This window comes from Macrobrachium rosenbergii, chromosome 2 (genome assembly GCF_040412425.1).
Source record: "Macrobrachium rosenbergii isolate ZJJX-2024 chromosome 2, ASM4041242v1, whole genome shotgun sequence".
In the NCBI taxonomy this organism is placed as follows: Eukaryota; Metazoa; Arthropoda; class Malacostraca; order Decapoda; family Palaemonidae; genus Macrobrachium; species Macrobrachium rosenbergii.
The window spans coordinates 89,994,859-90,015,013 of NC_089742.1; the positions used below are offsets into that span (position 1 = coordinate 89,994,859).

Genomic DNA, 20,155 nt, shown 5'->3' on the forward strand with positions numbered 1-20,155 from the left:
TATATATATATATATATTATATACCTCAGGCAGTCCTCGGTTATCAGCGATCCGGTTTTACGGCGATTGTCTAGCAGCAAAAATTTGTGATTTTTGGCAATATGAAGCGCCAAAAATCGCCAATTCCTGCTTATCGGTGCTGAGAATTGGGCATTTGCGCTGATACATACCTAACAGAGGTGTCGATCTCAGGTTATCAGTGTAGATACCTGGTTATCGGCACCGATAAAGTGCCGAAAATCAGCGACTTTTGGTTATCAATAATTTTCACTTATTGTAACGCTGTCGGAACGGAACCCCCACCGATAACCAGGACTGCATTTATATATATATATATAAATGCAGTACTGTATATAATTCATCTGTTGGCAATACACAGGTTTGAAGAGGTTTTTCAATGGAAGGTCTTTCATATCTTGGAATTAATATACTGTATGTAAACCAGTAGTTACAGTGTCTAAGGTGTTTAATGCATTCACTGTAGAGAGAGAGAGAGAGAGAGAGAGAGAGAGAGAGAGAGAGAGAGAGAGAGTTTGTGTGTGTGTGTGTGTAGTAGTATTAGCTGTTAAATCATTGATTAAGATCTTCCTACAATATTTCAATAGGTGTATTACATAATATCCACAACATTTAGTTTTCAAACAAAACCAGCTGGTATCTTTTGCTTAAGGCCATACTCATGAAGCCTATATGAAAACTTGGCAGAGAAGTGGTGCGCACTAAATCAAATGAAATTACTTGATGATACAGATGAGCATAAAGATGACTGGTATTAATCCTCTTCCCAATATTGTGCGATTTCAGTATCAACTTCTTGTTTTAAGATGGATCCAAGAACAAATTCTGCATTATATACCGCTGAAAATAAACAAAAGCATGTATCAATGCATTGCTTCAGCAAAAATATAAAAAGAAAACCTTTAATTTAGAAATCACAAATTTAAGTAAAAATGACAGCATTCACTTTTCATTGGATATTGCTTATGAATTTTATATAATGTTTCAAAAACACAATTATTTTTTCAGCTCAGTTACTTTTAACAACCTATTCCAAATATAGAAAAGATGAAAAAACCTACAACAGTTTTGTAGCTAGGGAGGTGTGTCACATATATTTCCTCCAGGTCCCAAGTACCTGTCTCACATTTAAGGTAGCCTGAGCAGAACACTGGGGTTGGTAGAATGGGAAATTTGATCATAAATATTAGGACTGTACTAGAAATTCTTTTGAAACTGCCTTTGTGTAAACACAAACATGTATTTTACATTAGCCTGAATAGCAACTTCACTGGGAGGAAGCCGAGTTGCTGACATTTAGAAAGACTAGTTGGACCTAAAGAAACCATAAGAGTACCTGCATAAGAAAGGACAAACAGCTCCAAGCCTCCAAGGAACAACAGTGGGGTCAAGAGTTGGACTGTAATCCTATTAACAAAATTAACATATGGAAATTACATGGTTGTAGGATCACAAAATGGGCATGAACACTAAGAAGTCCTGTGAGTCTGGGATGCCAGTGACTAAAGAGTATATAAGCCAAGAAGGGTACCTAGATGGCATGGTTAAGATGTTGAACATGATTCCTTTGAACCCAAAACATCAACCAAAGCAGGTGAAGTTTATCCTGCCACAACTACTGGGCTAAGGGGTAGGAATCTAAAATCTTGTGAACCAAGTTCCTTGGGTACAAGTAACACGAATAATCTGTCACCTCAAAATGCAAACCAATAAGAGAAAATTGATTTCTACATTTTTCAAAATCAGCAGAGTTGAAGTATCCCGATATTATGTACTTGGACAGTAAGTTGCAAGATTCTTAATCGGTAATATTCTTCATAAGCCCTCAAAATAACTCTTCTATGTCAGAATGAGACAATATGCCCACTGATTTCCTGGCTCAACATACAGATTAAAGTAACCCACAGATGACTTCCCTAAAAAACATTAGCTCTATGCAGGTACAACTGAAAGGCCCCAAGTGGACAAAGGAGGAAGTCTTAAATGTCCCAAGAAAAAAGAGAAGGAATAATGGAGGCGGCTTTGGAGTGATCTTACCAACTGGTGGTATGAGACCTGACAACAATTTCCATAATAAAAAAGTCCAGTTGAGTTTAAATTCTTTGATGAGCAACCTAGCTAGACAGTACATGAAGTATGACAAACATCTTGCCGCCATAAGCCCTCTAGAAGGAAAAGAGGATTAGCATGAGATAATCTAAAGAACTTCTGCTTAAGGGTTCATTTAGGGGTTTAATGAAGCTTCTCAAAACAGCTGGATTACAGTTCCTTCCAAGGCACCAATCTTAGAAGGTTCCAGTGAAGCTCTGTTGGATGAGAAAGAAGACACAGGAACCACTCCTGCTGTGGCCATTACAAAGAGATTATGGCCATGGTGAAGTTCTTCAATCTTCGTTGAAGAGAGCAAATGGTGGAAAAATTTAAACTTCTTCGTGGTCCATATGCATATATTTTCCATGCTCCTGGGCCCATATTTGCTGAGCAGTAGTTGAGAATCTTCTTACTTAATTTTTTGGTGAATAAATCCAGCAACAGAGTCCCCCACAGTGACCAATGTGCTCTACAGAATTCTTGATTATGGGGTCTATGATGACATTACCTTCTCAGGGTGAATTTTGTTATCAGAAGAACATTGTGTTCCTGCCTACACAGGGGTGACTTAGGTGACAGGGAAACAAGACCTTGTGCCTGTCTGATTTCTGAGAAAAGAAATTGTAGATGAAGTACAGTATTGGAAATGATGCCAAAATCTTTACTTCAGTTGTGTTGAGTGAAGTTCTTCAGACCCAGGGCTATGCTTTAGTTTGAGGAAGTTTGTAGCTGACTGATTGATTTATGTATTTCAGGCATACATGCCAAGCACTGGGGTAACTATGGCCATTCAGCACTTAAAATCAAACATTAATTTAGCTAAAATTCATTACAACTACAAATTACGATAAAAAATGTAGCAAAAAATATAAAGTCATTAATCCAAATTTAACAAATCTGTAAAATCTGATAAATGATAAAAAGTTAAATTCTAAAATAAGGGTTAATTTCTTTAAAAACAACATTAGTTTCCTGATATCACAATTATTATCAAGTACCTCACTCATGGATCTATCATAGAGTGAGGTAGCTCTCCCTCATGGGTAAAAATTGGGCAATCGGTTAATAAATGCATTATTGTCACAACTCCTTGACAGGAACTACAAATTGGGGCCTGTCTCCCTTCTCCACTTTGCATTAAGTATCTATGTGTAGCATGCATATGTCCCATATGCAGCCTTGTTAAAATAATGCTACTCCTCTGATCTGGATGATCTGACAACTGCCATCTCTTAACTGAAGGCCAAATGGCCTTCAACTTCATATTGCCAAGTTTCTCCCAATCAATTTGCCATCTTCTCCTTATATAGATGTGAATAATTTGTTTAAAATCAGAGTATGTGGGGTTTACGAGTACTTGATTATGTAATCTTATCGATTCTTTAGCTGCCTTATTGGCTCTCTCATTCCCATCTATACCCACATGAGCAGATGCCCAACAAAAGCTCACCCTGATATGCTTGCGAAGTACAGGGGGGCCAGCCATTCCTGTACTTCTTGTACTAGGTGGTGGAAGGGAATTAACTGTTTCAATGACAGTAAAAGACTACTCGAGTCAGAATATACGATAAAACTTTCATCATTCTTTCCTTTATTATAAGCATATTTTACAGCTTCAAGAACAGCATGTAATTCAGCTGTGAATATCCTGCAGGAAGGGGGTAATTTCTTCTTAATTACATAATTTCCTACTACTACTGCACAGCCAACTCCATCCTCCGGCTTAGAGCCATCAGTAAAAGTGCTCTGCCCTCTGTGTTGGAGGAAATGCTGAAGAAATTCCTTTCTTATTTCTTCACTGAAATATGTTTCTTCCCTTCAACAACTGCGCATATATCAATAGGTGATCTGCACCAAGGCAGAGATTTAAGGTGTGCAACCTGTGCTACTGGTGTTGTCAATATGCCAATATCTCCACTTTCTCTTTCAAGTCTTACCTCCAGAGGTTTGGGTAGTCAGTGTCTATTTGCTGCCCGATCTACTGGGGCTTTCACATACTTATAATTTGGATTGCTGTTAGAGGTTAAGGATTTGGATATGTACCTTAAGCTTAGTGCTTCCCTACAGACTGAAAAGGGGGTACACCAGAGTCTACATATATACTAGTTACACAAGAAGTGCAGTATGTCCCTGTACATATCTGCAGTCCCAAGTTATGCACTACATCTAATTTTTCTAAGTTAGTTTCACAAGAAGATCCATAAATTTGACAGGCATAATCCATCTTGCTTAAGTATACAGATATATAAATCTTACGCAGAGTTTTTCGGTCTGCCCCCCCCCCATCAAAACGTGATGTCAACTTTAATATATTTAGTGACTGCTTAACTCTGTTGGTGAGGCCATTTAGGTGAGGACCAAATGTAAGTTTCTTATAAAATATCACCCCACGAAACTTAACTTCATCTTCATATGGTAAGATAGTGTCTTTTAAGAAGAGGTTTGGCATCTCTCGGTTTCTAGCTCATGTGAACCTGATGGCTTTAGTTTTATTAGGTTAATCTTAAATCTCCTAGCATCTGGCCACTTTAAAGCTGCATTTATTGCAGTCTGAACCTTCCAGCAGACTTGTGCAGCAGTAGATGGCAAAGTCACCTACAAATAATGACCCTTGGACCCCAGTTGGTAGGTGATCCATCAGACTATTGATTGCTATCACAAAGAAGGTAACACTTAGTACGCTACCTTGAGGGACACCAACTTCTTGTATATAGGAAGAGGAAAATGCAGACCAAATGCAAACTTTTAGGTAGCAATCTGATATAAAATCCTTAATGAAATAAAACATACTGCCTCCAATGCCCCAAGAAGCCAACTGCTTCAGAATACCATCCCTCCAAGTGGTATCATAAGCTTTCTCCATATCAAAGAAGACTCTGACGACTTGATTCTGGATGGCAAAAGCATTTTAGATCTCCCGTGATAACATTAATAGTAGGTCTATAGTAATCCAATTCTTTCTGAACCAAACTGCCTACTGTATTGGATAAAAGATTTTTTATTTATAAATATCAGACCAATGTTATCCACCATTCTTTCAAATAGCTTACATTACACAGCTTGTGAGAGCTTGGAGTAACTTGGAGTTAGTTCTGGGTTCTTACCATTCTGGGCTCTTGCCATGCTTAACACTGGGGACTATGACTGACGTCTTCGAAGACTTTGGAGAGGTATGGAGTTCCCAAAAATCATTAAGGGTATCCAAGAGGAAGCCCCTACTGGTCTCTGGAAGGTGCTTTAACATTTCATACCTAATATCATCCTCTCCCAGGGACGCTGATGACAAGTTGGCTAAAGCATTCACCATCTTGTCCATGGTGAAAGGTATATTGAAAGCCTCTGTATTATTGGATTGAGGTGGAACTATTGATGCAGAATTTTGGATTTGCTGAAATTCAGGAGAGTACTGTGTTGCACTAGATACTTGGGCAAAGTGCTTGCCAAACATCTCTGCCACTTCTTTAGGATCAGATATATATATATCCATTCTCCACCTTTAGTATAGGTACTGGGTTTGGAGCGTATTTACCTTGCAATTTCCTGATCTTATTCCAGATCTGGATAGATGGCATTTTGCTGAAACCTTCGAGATGTACTGTATCCATGATTGTCTCTTAGCCTTTTTATTGTTCTTTTCTGCTTTGCATAAGATCTGGCATATGCTATTTTGTTTGCCTCACACAGTGATCTTAAACATCTACAAAAGCATGTTCTAGTGACTTTCCTAGTAACTTCACATTTATTCCACCAAAGAACAGCTGGATGCCATGGCAAACCTGCAGTTCTAGGTATACATTTCTCTGAACTATCTAGTACCACTTCAGTAAAGTGTTTATAAGCTTGAATTGGAGAGGGGAAGTCCTTGAAATTCTTTTCAATGTGTGTTAATCTTTCATATGAACTCCAATCTGCTTCATCTATTTTCCACTTTAGGAGGCATGGGGATGGAGTATTATGAGTATATTTCAGATGTATGGGCCAATGGCTACTGCCATACTGCCATATACTGTAGGTTCTTACTTACTGACCACTGGTATTCTAGTGCAAGAACTCAGGAACATGTACTTAAATCTATGGAAGAAGAGGAGTTATGGTATACATTGTACTTTGTTGGTGATCCATCGTTCAATAAAATTATATCATTCCTGTCAAGTAACTCCTCAATAATGTTACCCCATCTATAACATGTATTACCCTCTCAAAGAGTATGTTTTGCATCAAAATCACCCATTAATATGAATGGGGCTGGCAGTTGGTCAATTAGGTGTTGAAGGTCAGAGATATCTAACTGCCTGTTATTACCAGACATATCATATATGTGATCTTCCAATCTGGGCTGCAGATATAGAGAATACAGTGATCTTTTTATCAATATAAATTTGGACAGCACAAGTCTAAAGTATTGTGTCAAGTTGGATGATGCTGCATTTTACAGATTTATGGATAATAAAACCTGTGCCTTCCTGAGCCCTTTCTCCTGGTTGAGATCTATAGAAATTATAATTTAAACCAGGGTTACATAATTTGTATCGAATTTTTGTTTCTTGGAGACATTACCTTTGCCTCTGAATCCCTGATTAGTGCTTTGATTTGTTCAGCACTTGAAATAACACCCTGACAGTTCCACTGTAAAATTGACATTCTTTATGTTTAAGTTTTTTAGAGTCCTTTTCCTTGTTAGATTTGTTTCTTTGGGATGTTGAATTTATGAATGGCCTTTGGATCTGTGGCTTTCCGTTGGTACCCTTATTATTTTCTTTTTTCCTATTAACTTCAAGAGGAGGATGGATCTCTGCTACTGTGCTTTTTTTTTAATCAAAAGGCTGGACTCCTTTGGTCTTACTGAAGTGCCAGTAGTGTTCCAGTAAGTTTAGGGTTACCATCATTTTTATTTTGGCTGTGGGGAGATGAAGGAGGGGAGAAAGATGGGGTTCTTTCTCTCTTCCATGCTTTATTTTTGTCAAATTCCCTGTCTTGGGGCAGAGAATCTATTTGTGATACTTCATGTATAGTGGGAGATGGTAAAGACATGGGTAGATTTCCTTCACCGACTGGTGACTTATCTACCTTAGGAGGTGACTTACCTCCTTTAGAGGAGTGTGCTCTTGCCTTGCCAGGCTGAGCACCTGACCCAGAGGGCTGGGTCTCTACCACAGGGGATGGATCAACTGTTACAAAGGAAGAAGCTCTTGTACTGACTGAATCCCACGTGGGATTAAGGGGAAAGGTATTCAGAGCTCTAGCATAGCTATTTGCTGTTCCCATTTGTCTTTTTGCATGACCTTTGCTAATGTGCTCATTATTTGCTTTATTTATTGCTTCTTGTTCAAGCTTAAATTCTTCACAACTTTTATCATTGGATTTGTGATCCAAGTGACAATTAGCACACTTTGGAGCCAGAGAGTATAAACCATATTCAGGGACTGAGCAATTAATACAAGCTCGAGAGTTTTTATACACTCTTGATGAGTAACCAAACCTGAAGCAGTTAAAACACTGCATAGGTTTTGGGTTGAAGGGTCTTAAGCCTTGTCCAGACGATCAGGTGTGTCCGTTGGGCAGCGCAGTTGGCGGACAAATTCTGCCGGGCCTGCCCATGAATGTTGTCCACATGACCGAGTTGACGAATAGCTGGTCGTGTCCGATGATGCCAGTAGCGTGTGGAGTGCGGTACGACAAGCATGGTGTCTAGCATTGTCAAGAAGGTATTGTACACCATGACAATTGCTTTGTGTCTAAAGAAAAAGAAGAAAGAGTCAAGTATGGTGTAAAGATTGGCTCAAGAAAAGACATGTCTATGGAAGTAACACAACAATACTTCATGAACTACAAAAATGGTCATGAACAAGACTTAAGAAATTATATGAGAATGAGCGTAAGCACTTTCACTAGTGGGAGAGTCTCGGGCATGTTCCTTGAAAGGAGAACAGCCGAGTAAGTCACTGACGGAGGAGGACAAGGAGGGACATGTCACTTGAAAATGTACTTGATTGCTCGAGCAACAAGTTCATCTCTTCTCCTGGCAAAGTTGATTGCAAAAGTATGGTCCAACTTAGGGTTCAATAATCAAGAGTCCAGCAAGTCATAGATTCAAGAGACCTTATAATGGAGGGATGTTATTGGAAAAGAAAGAGTAAAAATTTTCCCACTTTTTCAAGACATTTGCATAGGGGTGAACTGTTTTGTCAATGCCATCCATAAAAGTCCTGTCAAGACATCCATAAAAACAAAAATAAATTCCAAATTTTTCTTGCCTGAAAGCTAATATTCCAGAGGAAGCACCAAACTGATGGCTTTAACATTCTCTGCTACTGCACCCAGAGAATGGCAGTGACAGACCACATCCCCAAAACCCTGAAAAGGGACTTTAATCTCTCTAGTGGTAGTATCTCAGCAGGCAGCTGGTGTTTTGGCCAACCTACTACCATTTATGTTACAGTAAATATTCTTACACTAAACTGATGGCCTTAACATTCTCTGCTACTGCAACAACCCTGATGGCAAACAAGTTTTGCTTGATCCTGGTAGAGGCAGATGTGTTGGCCATAAGCACATCTTTGATCACCTTAAACTTTGCATTGAATGTGTTCATCATGGCAGACCTAAGAATAGCCTGCAGAGTGGCCAAAAGGACAGTACTAATACATAGTCTCAAATCCTGAGTATAGGAGCACTGACAAAGGGTGTCACGCTGCATGTCGTCTATCAACGGATGATAGGAGTGAAAGTACTTTGGAATTGGTCAGTTTGATTTACAAACAGCTGAAAATAGTTTTTGGATGCACTTCCATTGGGCAAACTGCTCTTTCTAGCTTGTGTCTGAAGGCCTGGCCATTTAATGGGCCACTTTTGTTATTCTTCATATGTTACTCTGGTCTAAAAATACATTTACAATATATTTAAAGCTGCTGCTGAGATACTACCACTAGAGAGAATAGTCCCTTCAAAGGCTGGCCAGTACAGTCTGCTACTGGGTCTCTCTATGGTCACAGACTCTTTCTATGTCTATACCAGAATAGTTTGGCACATTCATTACATGTCTTTAATTACTGACACACTTGGCAACAGTGAGCACCCTACATGTCATACCCTTTTTGATCTGTCCTTTCTTGTTGTGTAGATTCTAGGAGGCCATTCTGAAATAAACCACTATTCTTCAACCTTGGATAGTGCCATAGCCTTTGTACTCGGGTCTTCTACTGTCTTGAAGTTTCCTTGCTTGGGGGTACACTCAAACACACTTTTCTGCCCGTTCCCTCTTTCTCTTGTTTTTTAAACAGTGTACAGGGTAGGCTTCGTAGAAGGGCTAAGAATGCCTAGTGGTTTACTCTTATCATTTTTTTTCATCTTTATCCATGAATTCATTTTCAAAACCACTGCTACTGCTCTTCCTTCAGTGTCTGGCAAATCTGGAGATGAATTTGTCCTTGCTGAGTATGTCAGCTTCTACCAACTAACCATTTTTCTGGCAATAAACCTGTCTTTTTACGGGCATACTTTTCAATATTGATTTTACTTGTTATATATTGTTTCTGTAATTGTTACTATTTTTGTTTTTAAGTATGCAAATATTCCTTTAAGTTTGTTTTACATGTCGTTGCTTCTCTCTGGCAAAGCCAAATTTAATCCTGGTCCACAAAATCAATCATGGAAAAAATGCTGTATCTTACGTAGCAATGTCCGTGGATTATATAAAATAAAAAGGACTTGGATGTTGCTGCTACTAATTTTGATATACTCTTTCGTTCTGAAAGTCTTCTTGTGTCTGATTTGCAACATATTTCAGAACTGCTGATTCCAGGGTTTATCAAGCCCTTTTCACTCTACTCAAGCATAATGCCATTCCAAGGGCCTGTTGAATAGTGGCTCTGTATATTAGAGGTTTCTCTGCATTTCATGGGTATAAGTGTGGAACATGGGTAGTTGAAGTCTGCGGAACACTAATAAATCTTCCTGTTCTTGCTAGCTATAGGAAACCAGATTTGTATGACTCTAATTATGGTTGCTTGATTGCTAAAATGGTAGCAGTTCAGGAGGGCGACACCATGGCTTGTTTTATTTTTGTTAGTGATTACAATGCTCATCACAATGAATAGCTGAGCTCAGTCACTACCACAGATAATCAAGGCGTTGATGCTCCAGATTACTCTACTATTTCAGATTGTGAGCAGTTAATAAATGAACCCACACACCAATAGGGTATAACTGTCTTTGACCTTGTATTCACAGATGTTACAAAATATTGTATCTTGCGGAATAGGTTTACCAGAAGGTTCATCTGATCATTGTTTGATTAAGGTTAATGTTAAAATGGACCAGATTGTTCCTGATATTAGCTTTTAAAGTATATTTGAAATCCCAAGCCAATTTGGATAGTATTTACCACAATCTTACTGAGCTCAGGTGGAGTGATATTTATAGAAGTCCAAATATTATTGAGTGTTTCAATGATCACCTTAAGATTGTTATTGAGAGGAGAATTCCTTCCAAAATCCCAGTTTTGTCTTAAGGGTAAACCATGGTTTAATGCTGCACTTAAGCTTGCCTACCATGAAATACAAAAAACTTCATCTTTTATGGGGAACAATCAATTGGACTTCTGTAGTGTAATTTCTGAGTTCGACCTATGTCACCCGGTGAAATAACCGTTAAGCACTTATTTCTAGGTATAATCATTGCTAAGAATACCAGAGAAAAAAAGCTATCAGGAATGTTGGGGTTACTACCCCCAGTTCGATCATCTATTAATCAAATAGACGTCGGTATATAAAAGGGTGAGTGTATGATGTCACTGCCACAGGTCTCTGCTCTGTAGAGATTCCCCATCTCAAAACCCCGGAAAGTGAGGAGCCGACACACCGCCAACACTCACCGTCCAGCCAACCAACGCGCCCGGCGCCATCTTGAACTCATTCCATTCTAGCACGCCTTCGTTGTTTGTAGCGTTTTGTCTGTGCTGCTGATTTTCCTAATTTAATCTGTGCATCATGTCTTCCGTCCAGGAATTCACCGCTTCTAAGTACCATCTTCTTGTGGGGTTTTATAGTTTTTGAGGCTCCCTTTTTAACCTCTAATTCAATAATTACGGGGTTAAAATATCAGGCGTTCCCCTGCATTTGTCTCGCCTTGGCCATGTTGGCCTGGTTTATATATGCTTTAGCAGCGTAATTCTGCTAGTGTTTGGCACAGTTATATATCTCTTTTTGTGTTATTTATTCATTATGCCCCTTCAGGAAGTTCCCTTGAGCGGATGGTTCTTTTGTTGACGAGAAGGTTGCGCCCGTATCGTAACATAATTATGCTATTTGGAGAGGCTTCCCCCTCTCTTATTATGTTCGTTAACTTTCACATTTTCCATGGGCACCTTCCTCTCGCGATGAAGGAATATATCCTCCAAGGTGGTACAGTCTTGCTAACGGTTTTCCTAATATATAAAGTGATGGATGTCATGGATAATTTTGGATTAAAAATGTTTTTGGTTCAGCGCCAGGGTCAGCCATTTTTGTTATCACCCGCGTCCAGCATGTCGCGAGCTGATAGGCCTTACCCTTAGCACAGTTTCTTATATGTTTTATTTTTATATTTATGTTATTTACATTCATATTTCATATCATTGGCTAACTTTTAGTAGTGCTTAGTCAAGTATTATTGGGTATTCTAGCCTAGCCCTCTCGTCCGTCATTGGAGGGTTAGGCTAATCATGTTAGGCACATTTCATGTTACTCAGACCTCCTTCCCCGACCATGTCGTTTTGAGACTTGGAGGGGGACGTCGGTTGGTTGAGGGAGTTCCTCGTTCTCTTGGCCTATCTGACCATACCGTCATGTTTGGAGGGTGTCCCTGGGCTTCAGGGTCCCCCACCTCCACCCCTCTTCTGTTCTGGCCTACTGGACCAGACCAGTTGATTTCGGAGGGTAGGTTAGGATAAGAGGGGACCTCCTTATTACTTAGCCTACCACCCGCCCAGACTGTCGGTGTTGGTAGGTGGCCAGACCTCACGTGGAATTTCTCTCCCTTCCCCCCCCCACCTTCCATTCCTCTGTTTCCTCCTCCCAAGTCAAATAGTTTTGACGTTGGGGGAGGGTTCGGGGTCGTGGGAGGAACGGTCTGTCATGTTGTTAGCCTAGCCTTCCCCTACCCACTCTGTAACATTTGGCGGGTGTCTTTAGTTTCTCCCTGCGTGAGGGAAGTCGGTCCCCATGACCGACACCCCGTGGGGAGTTTCTATCAGTTTCCAGGGGATTTTCCATCTTCCTGGCCACTGTATCTCGACCCCTCCATTTCGTTACTTCCTCCCTGCTCCTTAGCATTTGGCGTGTGATCTTGCCCTCTCCCCGCGCGAGGGACGTCGGTCTCTTATGACCGGCACCCTGTGGGGAGTCCGGGCCGGCGTCCGGATAGATGTTTCCCACCTATCTGGCCTCCGCCTTTTGGTTTCCGCCATCTCGCTAGTGTCTCGTTTGTTCGCTTTCCTCCTGGTTAGCTAGAGCATCGTACACGAGTCCAGGGTTACTGCCTTGACTTCCGCTGGGTTCCTTTTCCGCTGGGTTTGTCGGATCTCCTGTTGCTTTATACCCATACCACTCCGGTGGATATGGTTCTCGGTCGGTTGGCGCTGTCACTACCTGTTCTCCGCCACAAGCGTTGAGAGTTAATCCAGTTTTGGGTTCACATCTCCGCCTCCTCCGCCGCTACCATAGGTTTAAAGTGACGGGGTTTCTGAGGTATCCAGGGCGGAATGTTACAACCAGCCAAGTACCGCTGTTATGTAATTGTGTTGACCATTATGTATCTTTCTTTACGTAACACTGCCAGATTCCGGCAGTATTTAATTTTATATTTTGTATTCACGTTATTTTGTTAATTATTATGATGCATGATCCTAGGTTAAGGTATGCTGGTACCGCCGGTCTAACTCTGGCGGTCCTTAACTCCTCATGTATTGTATATTATCTTATTCAGCTGGACTACTCCGGCAGGTTCTGTTTTATCAATACGCATGCTCCATCACCTACATTAGTTTAAGGCTTCTATCTCCGCCGGCTCTACTCCGGCGTGCCTTAATTAGCATACTCATGTATCATCTGACCACTTACAGATGGTACGCTGTCAGGAGACCGGGTGTACGGCGGTCGTGCAACAACCCTACAGCCACGTAGTTTGCCGGTCCCATTCCGGCTGTGCGGTCCGCGTAGGGGACTGGGTCGTCTGGCACCCGGACGGTTGTGAAGTGTGCTACGCTCTTTATGAGTAGGTGTTGGATGAGTCGGTAAGTTTCAAGTCCGATATCTTTTAATCTTACTTGACTTCTTTGCTTATACTGATTAATATGACGTCCGGTGACTGGTTTAGTAAGCCTTCCTTCTCTTTCAGTCTGACCGTACTTCCCGCGATTCTTCGCTGTCAACCCTGAAGGCATGGGTCAGCGGATTTGGGAGGAACGTCCCGTCGGGGAGACCTTATGTTCTGTCGGAGACCATTTGTAATCTCCTCTACCCCGGCGCCCGGATCTCAGCCGCAGTCCCGGCGGAAGTAGCCGCCCCATTGATCGAGCAGATCCGGGTTGAGACACAACCCTCCCAAGATGATAACCTGTGCGGGGAAGTAACAGAAGAAGTGGCGGCCATCAACCTTGACAGAGAGCCTATGAATATCGATCCGGACCAGGTAGAAGGTAAGGAGGTAAGTGAGGCAGGGGGAGCGAGCCCCCTTTTTAACTCTCCTTCTTCTTCAACTTCTTCTTTTCAGGGATTCCAGAAGTCCACTTACCTTGAGGACAGGTCGAGGTCTACTGTCCCCAAGGTGAAGAGAACCTTGAAGTCTAAGGGCTATAAGTCCTCTAGATCTCCAAAGACTAAACCTGCAGCTCCCTTGAAGTCACGGGCGTCTAGTCCGGTGGCTTCAACTAGTAAGTCTACTCGCCCTGTCAAGGGGTCGAGACCCAGGGAAGTTAAGGTGAACCTCCCCCCTCAACCTAACTTTGACCCTCAAGCCTTTGCAGATTTTCTTCTGCAAAGCATAGACAAAAAGGTAGAGGACAGGTTAAGCCATATCTCTTCTCAGCTCGCCTCGGGCCTTAAGGCTTCCGACGAACATTGGAAGTCTTTATCTGAGAGGAAGCAGAACCAGGAGAGCGTGCTCTCCGGGTTCGTGCGCTCCGGAGGGGCGGCGCAGTCATACCCCATTCCGGATGCCTCCGCCCTTCCTCCTTTTGATAAGGGAAACCCTTGGCGTTTGGCTCTTCATGCTCCTCAGCATGAAGATACCCTTACTATTGAGGGCTTGGGGACACGCAGGTTGGCAGAGTTGGAGTTCTTCCCACCCGACCTGGTGCCTCCCTACCCAGGCTACGCCAGACTGACAGAAGAGGCTTGGATCAGGTCAGAAAAAGTCCCAAAGGAAACGGTCATTTTCCCGAGGGACCAAGCCCAATCTGCCTTGCTGCGCACCCTGACGGAGTGGGGAGGCAGAGAACACTAAGCTGACCCCCTTCAAAGGGAACTTCACTATGTTCTCTTTGGGGATAGAGTCCCCACTCCCTGCATGTCGAAGGTAGCCTTGCTGACCTGTCAGGCATGCATCGACGGTAAACCGCTGCCTCAGCTCCGGGAGACAGATCCCACTTCTTTGGTCTTCCCCAGAGATTCGGAATTTTGGTTGGGAGCTCCAGCCACGTTTACGGTGGGCAAACTCGACCCAGAGTGCGCTTCATCATTGTTCAGTGAACAGCTTCCCAAGATTCTGGAGGCTCTTCTAAAGGCGGAGTTTGAGGCCAGGTGCAGGTTGAGTCGTTCCATGAATTCCCTGTGCCTGACAGAAGCAACAGCGGTTGTTTATTCAGAGGATCAACTCTTCCAGGTCCTAACCAAATCCCTGCTGGCGGGATTCCAGGCGGACCTAGCTGACTTTATCGTGGCGAGAATGAATTGCCGCAAACATATCTTCGCGGACGCCACCATAAGGCATGAACCTAACAGGCTCATGAAAAGCTCTATCTGGGGTGCCAACATCTTCCCCGAGAGCGAAGTGAGCAGTGTCCTGGCAGAAGCAACCAGGGCAAATCAAAGTCTCCGCTCCCGCTGGGGTCTTCCTTTCAAGAGGAAGGCCTCCGAGTCCGCCGGAACCCATGCTAAACCAGGGAAGAAGTTCAGGAGGTATAAGACGCCCCATACCCAGACCATAATGCAACCTGTACCGGTTGCCCAGGTCAGTCAGCCTTCAACTTCCAAGGCCCAGCCTCAACAATTCGTGCTGATGCAGCCTGCTCAGCATTCTCTTGCTTCCCCAACCTATGTGACGTCTCTGGCTTTCAACGCCTCGTTTGAAAGCCAGGGTTCGTTTCGGGGTTTCAACCGGAACGCAAGAGGAAGCAGAGCAAGAGCCTCCTTCAGAGGTAGAGCTGCATTTCGTTCCCCCTCTCGAGGGAGAGGAGGCCGAGGCAGTAGAGGAAGTAAGCCCTCCCCCTCCCAATGAGTCTCCTCAGGTAGGCGGGAGGCTGTATCTCTTTCGAGACCAGTGGACCTTCAGTCCGTGGGCCCACAGCATAGTCTCCAAAGGTCTGGGATGGAGCTGGAGCAAGGATCCTCCTCCACTAGTCAGGTTCCATCAGCCCCCATCCAAAGCTCTCCTGAATTTTGCAAAGGGCCTGCTTCAAAAGAGGGCTATAAAGAAAGTGAGACACCTGAAATTCCAAGGCAGACTGTTCAGCGTTCCGAAGAAAGGCTCCAGTCAGCAAAGAGTAATCTTAGACTTGTCTCGTCTCAATCTTTACATTCAATGCGACAAATTTCGCATGCTTACAATCTCGCAGGTGCGGACTCTACTTCCTTGTGGAGCCGTCACCACCTCTATAGATCTTTCAGACGCATAGTATCACGTCCCGATTGCGAGAAACTTCTCTCCTTACCTAGGGTTCAGACTAGGAAAACAGGCTTACTCATTCAGAGTCATGCCATTCGGGCTCAACATAGCGCCCAGAATATTCACCAAGCTGGCAGAAACAGTAGTTCAACAGTTACGGTCCCAGGGGATCATGTTAGCCGCATACCTGGACGATTGGATTATTTGGGCATCCAACGCTGAGGAGTGCCGGAAAGCAACAGCCATAGTGATCGACTTCCTGGAGTCCCTAGGCTTCCAAATAAACAGGGAGAAATCCCGCCTAGTTCCGGAGGCTCGATTTCAGTGACTAGGTATCCAGTGGGACCTGAACTCACACAAACTGTCCCTTCCGCCAGCCAAAAGGAGGGAAATAGCCAAAGCCACCAGGCAGTTCCTCAAAAGCAGGAAAGCCACTCGCCGTACTCAGGAAAGGGTCCTGGGTTAAACTTCAGTTTGCATCGGTCACAGACCTGCTTCTGAAAGCCAAACTGAAAGATATAAACAGGGTGTGGCGGAGACGAGCCAACATCAAACTCAGAGACAAGGTGTCATTAATTCCGCTAGTGCTGAGGAAAAGACTCCGGCCATGGTCGACAGTCAAGAGTCTTTCAAAATCAGTACCCTCCAGTTTCCTCCCCATCTCTGGTTATTCACACAGATGCCTCCCTAAGCGGGTGGGGAGGATATTCCCAACACAAAAAGTTCAAGGAACGTGGTCCACAATGTTCCGCCAGTTCCATATCAACATTCTAGAAGCAATGGCAGTATTTCTAACTCTGAAAAACTACGCCCATCCAGACAGATACATATCAGGTTGGTTCTGGACAGTGCAGTAGTAGTGCATTGTATAAACAGGGGGTTCCAAGTCGAGCCGGATCAATCAAGTGATGATAGCAATTTTCTCCCTGGCAAGAAAACACTGTTGGCACCTATCAGCCACCCATCTGGCAGGTGTCCGAATGTCATTGCAGACTCTCTATCCAGGACAACTCCGCTGGAGTCGGAATGGTCCCTGGACAAAACATCATTCGAGTGGATTCGGCGTCAGGTCCCAGGTCTCCAGGTAGACTTGTTTGCCACAGAGAGCAACCACAAACTTCCATGTTACGTTGCTCCCAACCTGGACCCTCTGGCTCACTCCACAGATGCAATGTCAATAGATTGGAACATGAGGCAGAAAATCTATCTGTTTCCACCAATAAACCTGTTGATGAAAGTTTTACACAAGCTCAGGTCATTCAAAGGCCAAGTGGCTCTGGTGGCACCCAATTGGCCGAAGAGCAGTTGGTTTCCTCTTCTTCTGGAGTTGAAGCTCCGGTGTATTCAAATACCCAGGCCACAGTTGACTCAAATAGTACAAACTCGGACTGTGTCAGCTTCCTCAAGAATTCTAAATGCCCTGGCTTTGTGGACTTCATGAAATTCGCTGCTCAGAGAGGTGCGGATATTGATCCCGTTAATACACTATTCTTAGAATCAGATAAACGGGTTCTACTCTCGAACAGTATGATTCAGCTGTTAAAAAGTTAGCATTATTCCTGAAAGAATCTGAAGCTAAAGTGATGACCACGAATCTGGCAATATCATTCTTCAGGTCATTGTTTGAAAAAGGACTGGCTTCCAGTACTATTACTACAGCAAAGTCAGCTTTAAAAAAGATATTTTTACACGGCTTCAATATTGACTTGACAGATTCTTACTTTTCATCAATCCCTAGAGCATGCGCTCGTTTGAGACCAGCAACCCTCCCACACACGGTTTCCTGGTTCCTAAATGACGTACTGAAATTAGCATCGGACACTGATAATGAACAGTGTTCATATTTGAGTCTGTTAAGGAAAACGTTATTCTTAATTAGCCTAGCTTCAGGTGCCAGAATTTCGGAACTGTCCGCTCTCTCTAGAGGGGCGGACCATATTGATTTCCTCCCGTCAAGAGAAGTTCTACTATCCCCGGATCAAAGGTTTTTAGCTAAAAATGAAGATCCACAGGATAGGTGGTCCCCTTGGAAGGTTATCCCCCTTCCACAGGACCCGTCCTTATGCCCAGTTACTACTTTAAAGGCCTATTTACATAGAACTTCTAAGGTTTTGTCTGGTCCTCTCTTTATCAGGGAAAAAGGAGGAACAATTTCCTTAAAGGCCATCATACAACAAATACTCTATTTTATTAAACAAGCTAACCCGGATTCAGTTCCTAAGGTTCATGATATCCGAGCAGTGGCCACCTCCACTAATTATTTCCATAATATGAATTTTGAAGAACTTAAAAAATATAGGGGTTGGAAATCTCCATCAGTGTTCAAGCGCCACTATCTTAAATCACTGGAGGCCCTGAAATTCTCTACAGTGGCGGCAGGAAGCATTGTTCCTTCCGCCCTACATTAATGTATATGCTCTTTATTACCCTGTCCTTTTCCTCTCTCACCTGCCTGCCTCATTTACTTACCTGGCCATCTACTCTTGGATCAGGCATGCTTCACAGCCTGACTCCTGGCTATGTTATATTGTACAGTTATTATTATGTTAGCTTTTAAGTGTCTCAGTTTTTCTGTATATATTTACCCCTATTATTGATCATGTTTATCCTGTTTTATTATTCATGCCATAATTTTGCTGCTGGGATAATTAAACTAAAATTTATACTGGTACTTTTATTTATCTCCATCTTAGAAGTTATCTTAGAATAAGGGGTTTCTCCAAGCTTTGTATGATTCTCTATTACAATTTCACCGGGTGACACAGGTCGAACTCTGAAAAGGGATTTTGACATAGGAAAAATCTATTTCTGAGGGAAGACCTGTGTCACCCGGTGACCCACCCATGTTCTGCGCTTCCCACCCTGGTAGGCATACCAAGCTTGGGGGGTGGGTGCTAGCCTGGAATGAGTTCAAGATGGCGCCGGGCGCGTTGGTTGGCTGGACGGTGGGGTTTGGCGGTGTGTCGGCTCCTCACTTTCCAGGGTTTTGAGATGGGGAATCTCTACAGAGCAGAGGCCTGTGGCAGTGACATCATACACTCACTCTTTTATATACCGACGTCTATTTGATTAATAGATGATCGAACTGGGGGTAGTAACCCCAGCATTCCTGATAGCTTTTTTTCTCTGGTATTCTTAGCAATGATTATACCTAGAAATAAGTGCTTAATGGTTATTTCACCGGGTGACACAGGTCTTCCCTCAGAAATAGATTTTTCCTATGTCAAAATCCCTTTTCACTGACCTTAGAAGTCAAGCTCAGGTGGCGATGATTCCCCTTGTAGGAACTGATGGAACTGCTGTATGTTGCCCTAAACAGAAGGCAGAAATTTTGGCTCAAGTCTTTAAGAGCAAACAGTGTGGTAAGTCTGTGGTGTTGCCTTAGTCACGCTTCCAGAGCCTAAGCTGTGTTCAATGGCCTTCAGGTCTAAAATAGTCAAAGCTTTGCTTCTGGGCCTTCACAATTATGGTGGCATGCCCTCTCAACGTGATCAATCCAATCTCTTTTGAAAAGACTGCTGATTTCATTACTCCTGAGATCACTACTACTTTAGAAGATTAGTTGGACTTGGAAGTTTTCCTTCTCTTTGGAGTATGGGAAATACTGCTGCATTACCTGTCCTCATGCCCCTCTGATTATGGGCCAGTTTCAATAACCCCTGCTTTATCTATAGTTTTCAAGAAGCTGCTGTCCAAACATCTTTGTAGGGCTTTTGAAGATAATAAACTGCTACCATCATTATAGTTTTGGTTTCATGAAGGCCTTAGTACTTGTGGTGTACTCTCATCAATATCTACATCTCCCAGAGTACTCTTGATAAGGGTGCAAAGGCATGCATGGCCTGTCTAGATTTTAGTGCAGCCTTTGACTGCGTGAATTATAAAGAACTTATTTGCATGCTAAGATAACTGGGAATTGGTGGATCTTTTATTAATATTTCAAATGAAGTTTTAATACACGGCAGAACCCAGAAGGCCTGTGTTGATGGCCAGTATAGTAGCTTTAGTAATGTCATTTATTATCTACACAGGCACTAATGACATATGGCCAAGTCTGGAGAACAAACTGATTGCATACACTGATAATACTAATCTTTTAGCTGTTGTCCATTCTCCTCACCTTTGGTCTGTGGTTGTTGAATCTTAAACAGAGAACTGACATATCCATGAGTGGAGTAGGCTTTGG

The 20,155-nt window shown here is 42.8% G+C and overlaps 1 protein-coding gene across 1 annotated transcript in view; it reads right to left on the reverse strand.

The window, feature by feature from the left end:
• Positions 1 to 639: 639 nt before the first annotated feature.
• LOC136849124 (PAX-interacting protein 1-like) overlaps positions 640 to 20,155 on the reverse strand; it is a 408,835-nt gene continuing 389,319 nt past the window's right edge. The window contains 1 exon segment of the mRNA XM_067122120.1: positions 640 to 858. Within this exon segment, the coding sequence (XP_066978221.1) occupies positions 773 to 858 (86 nt within the window). The 3' untranslated portion in view covers positions 640 to 772.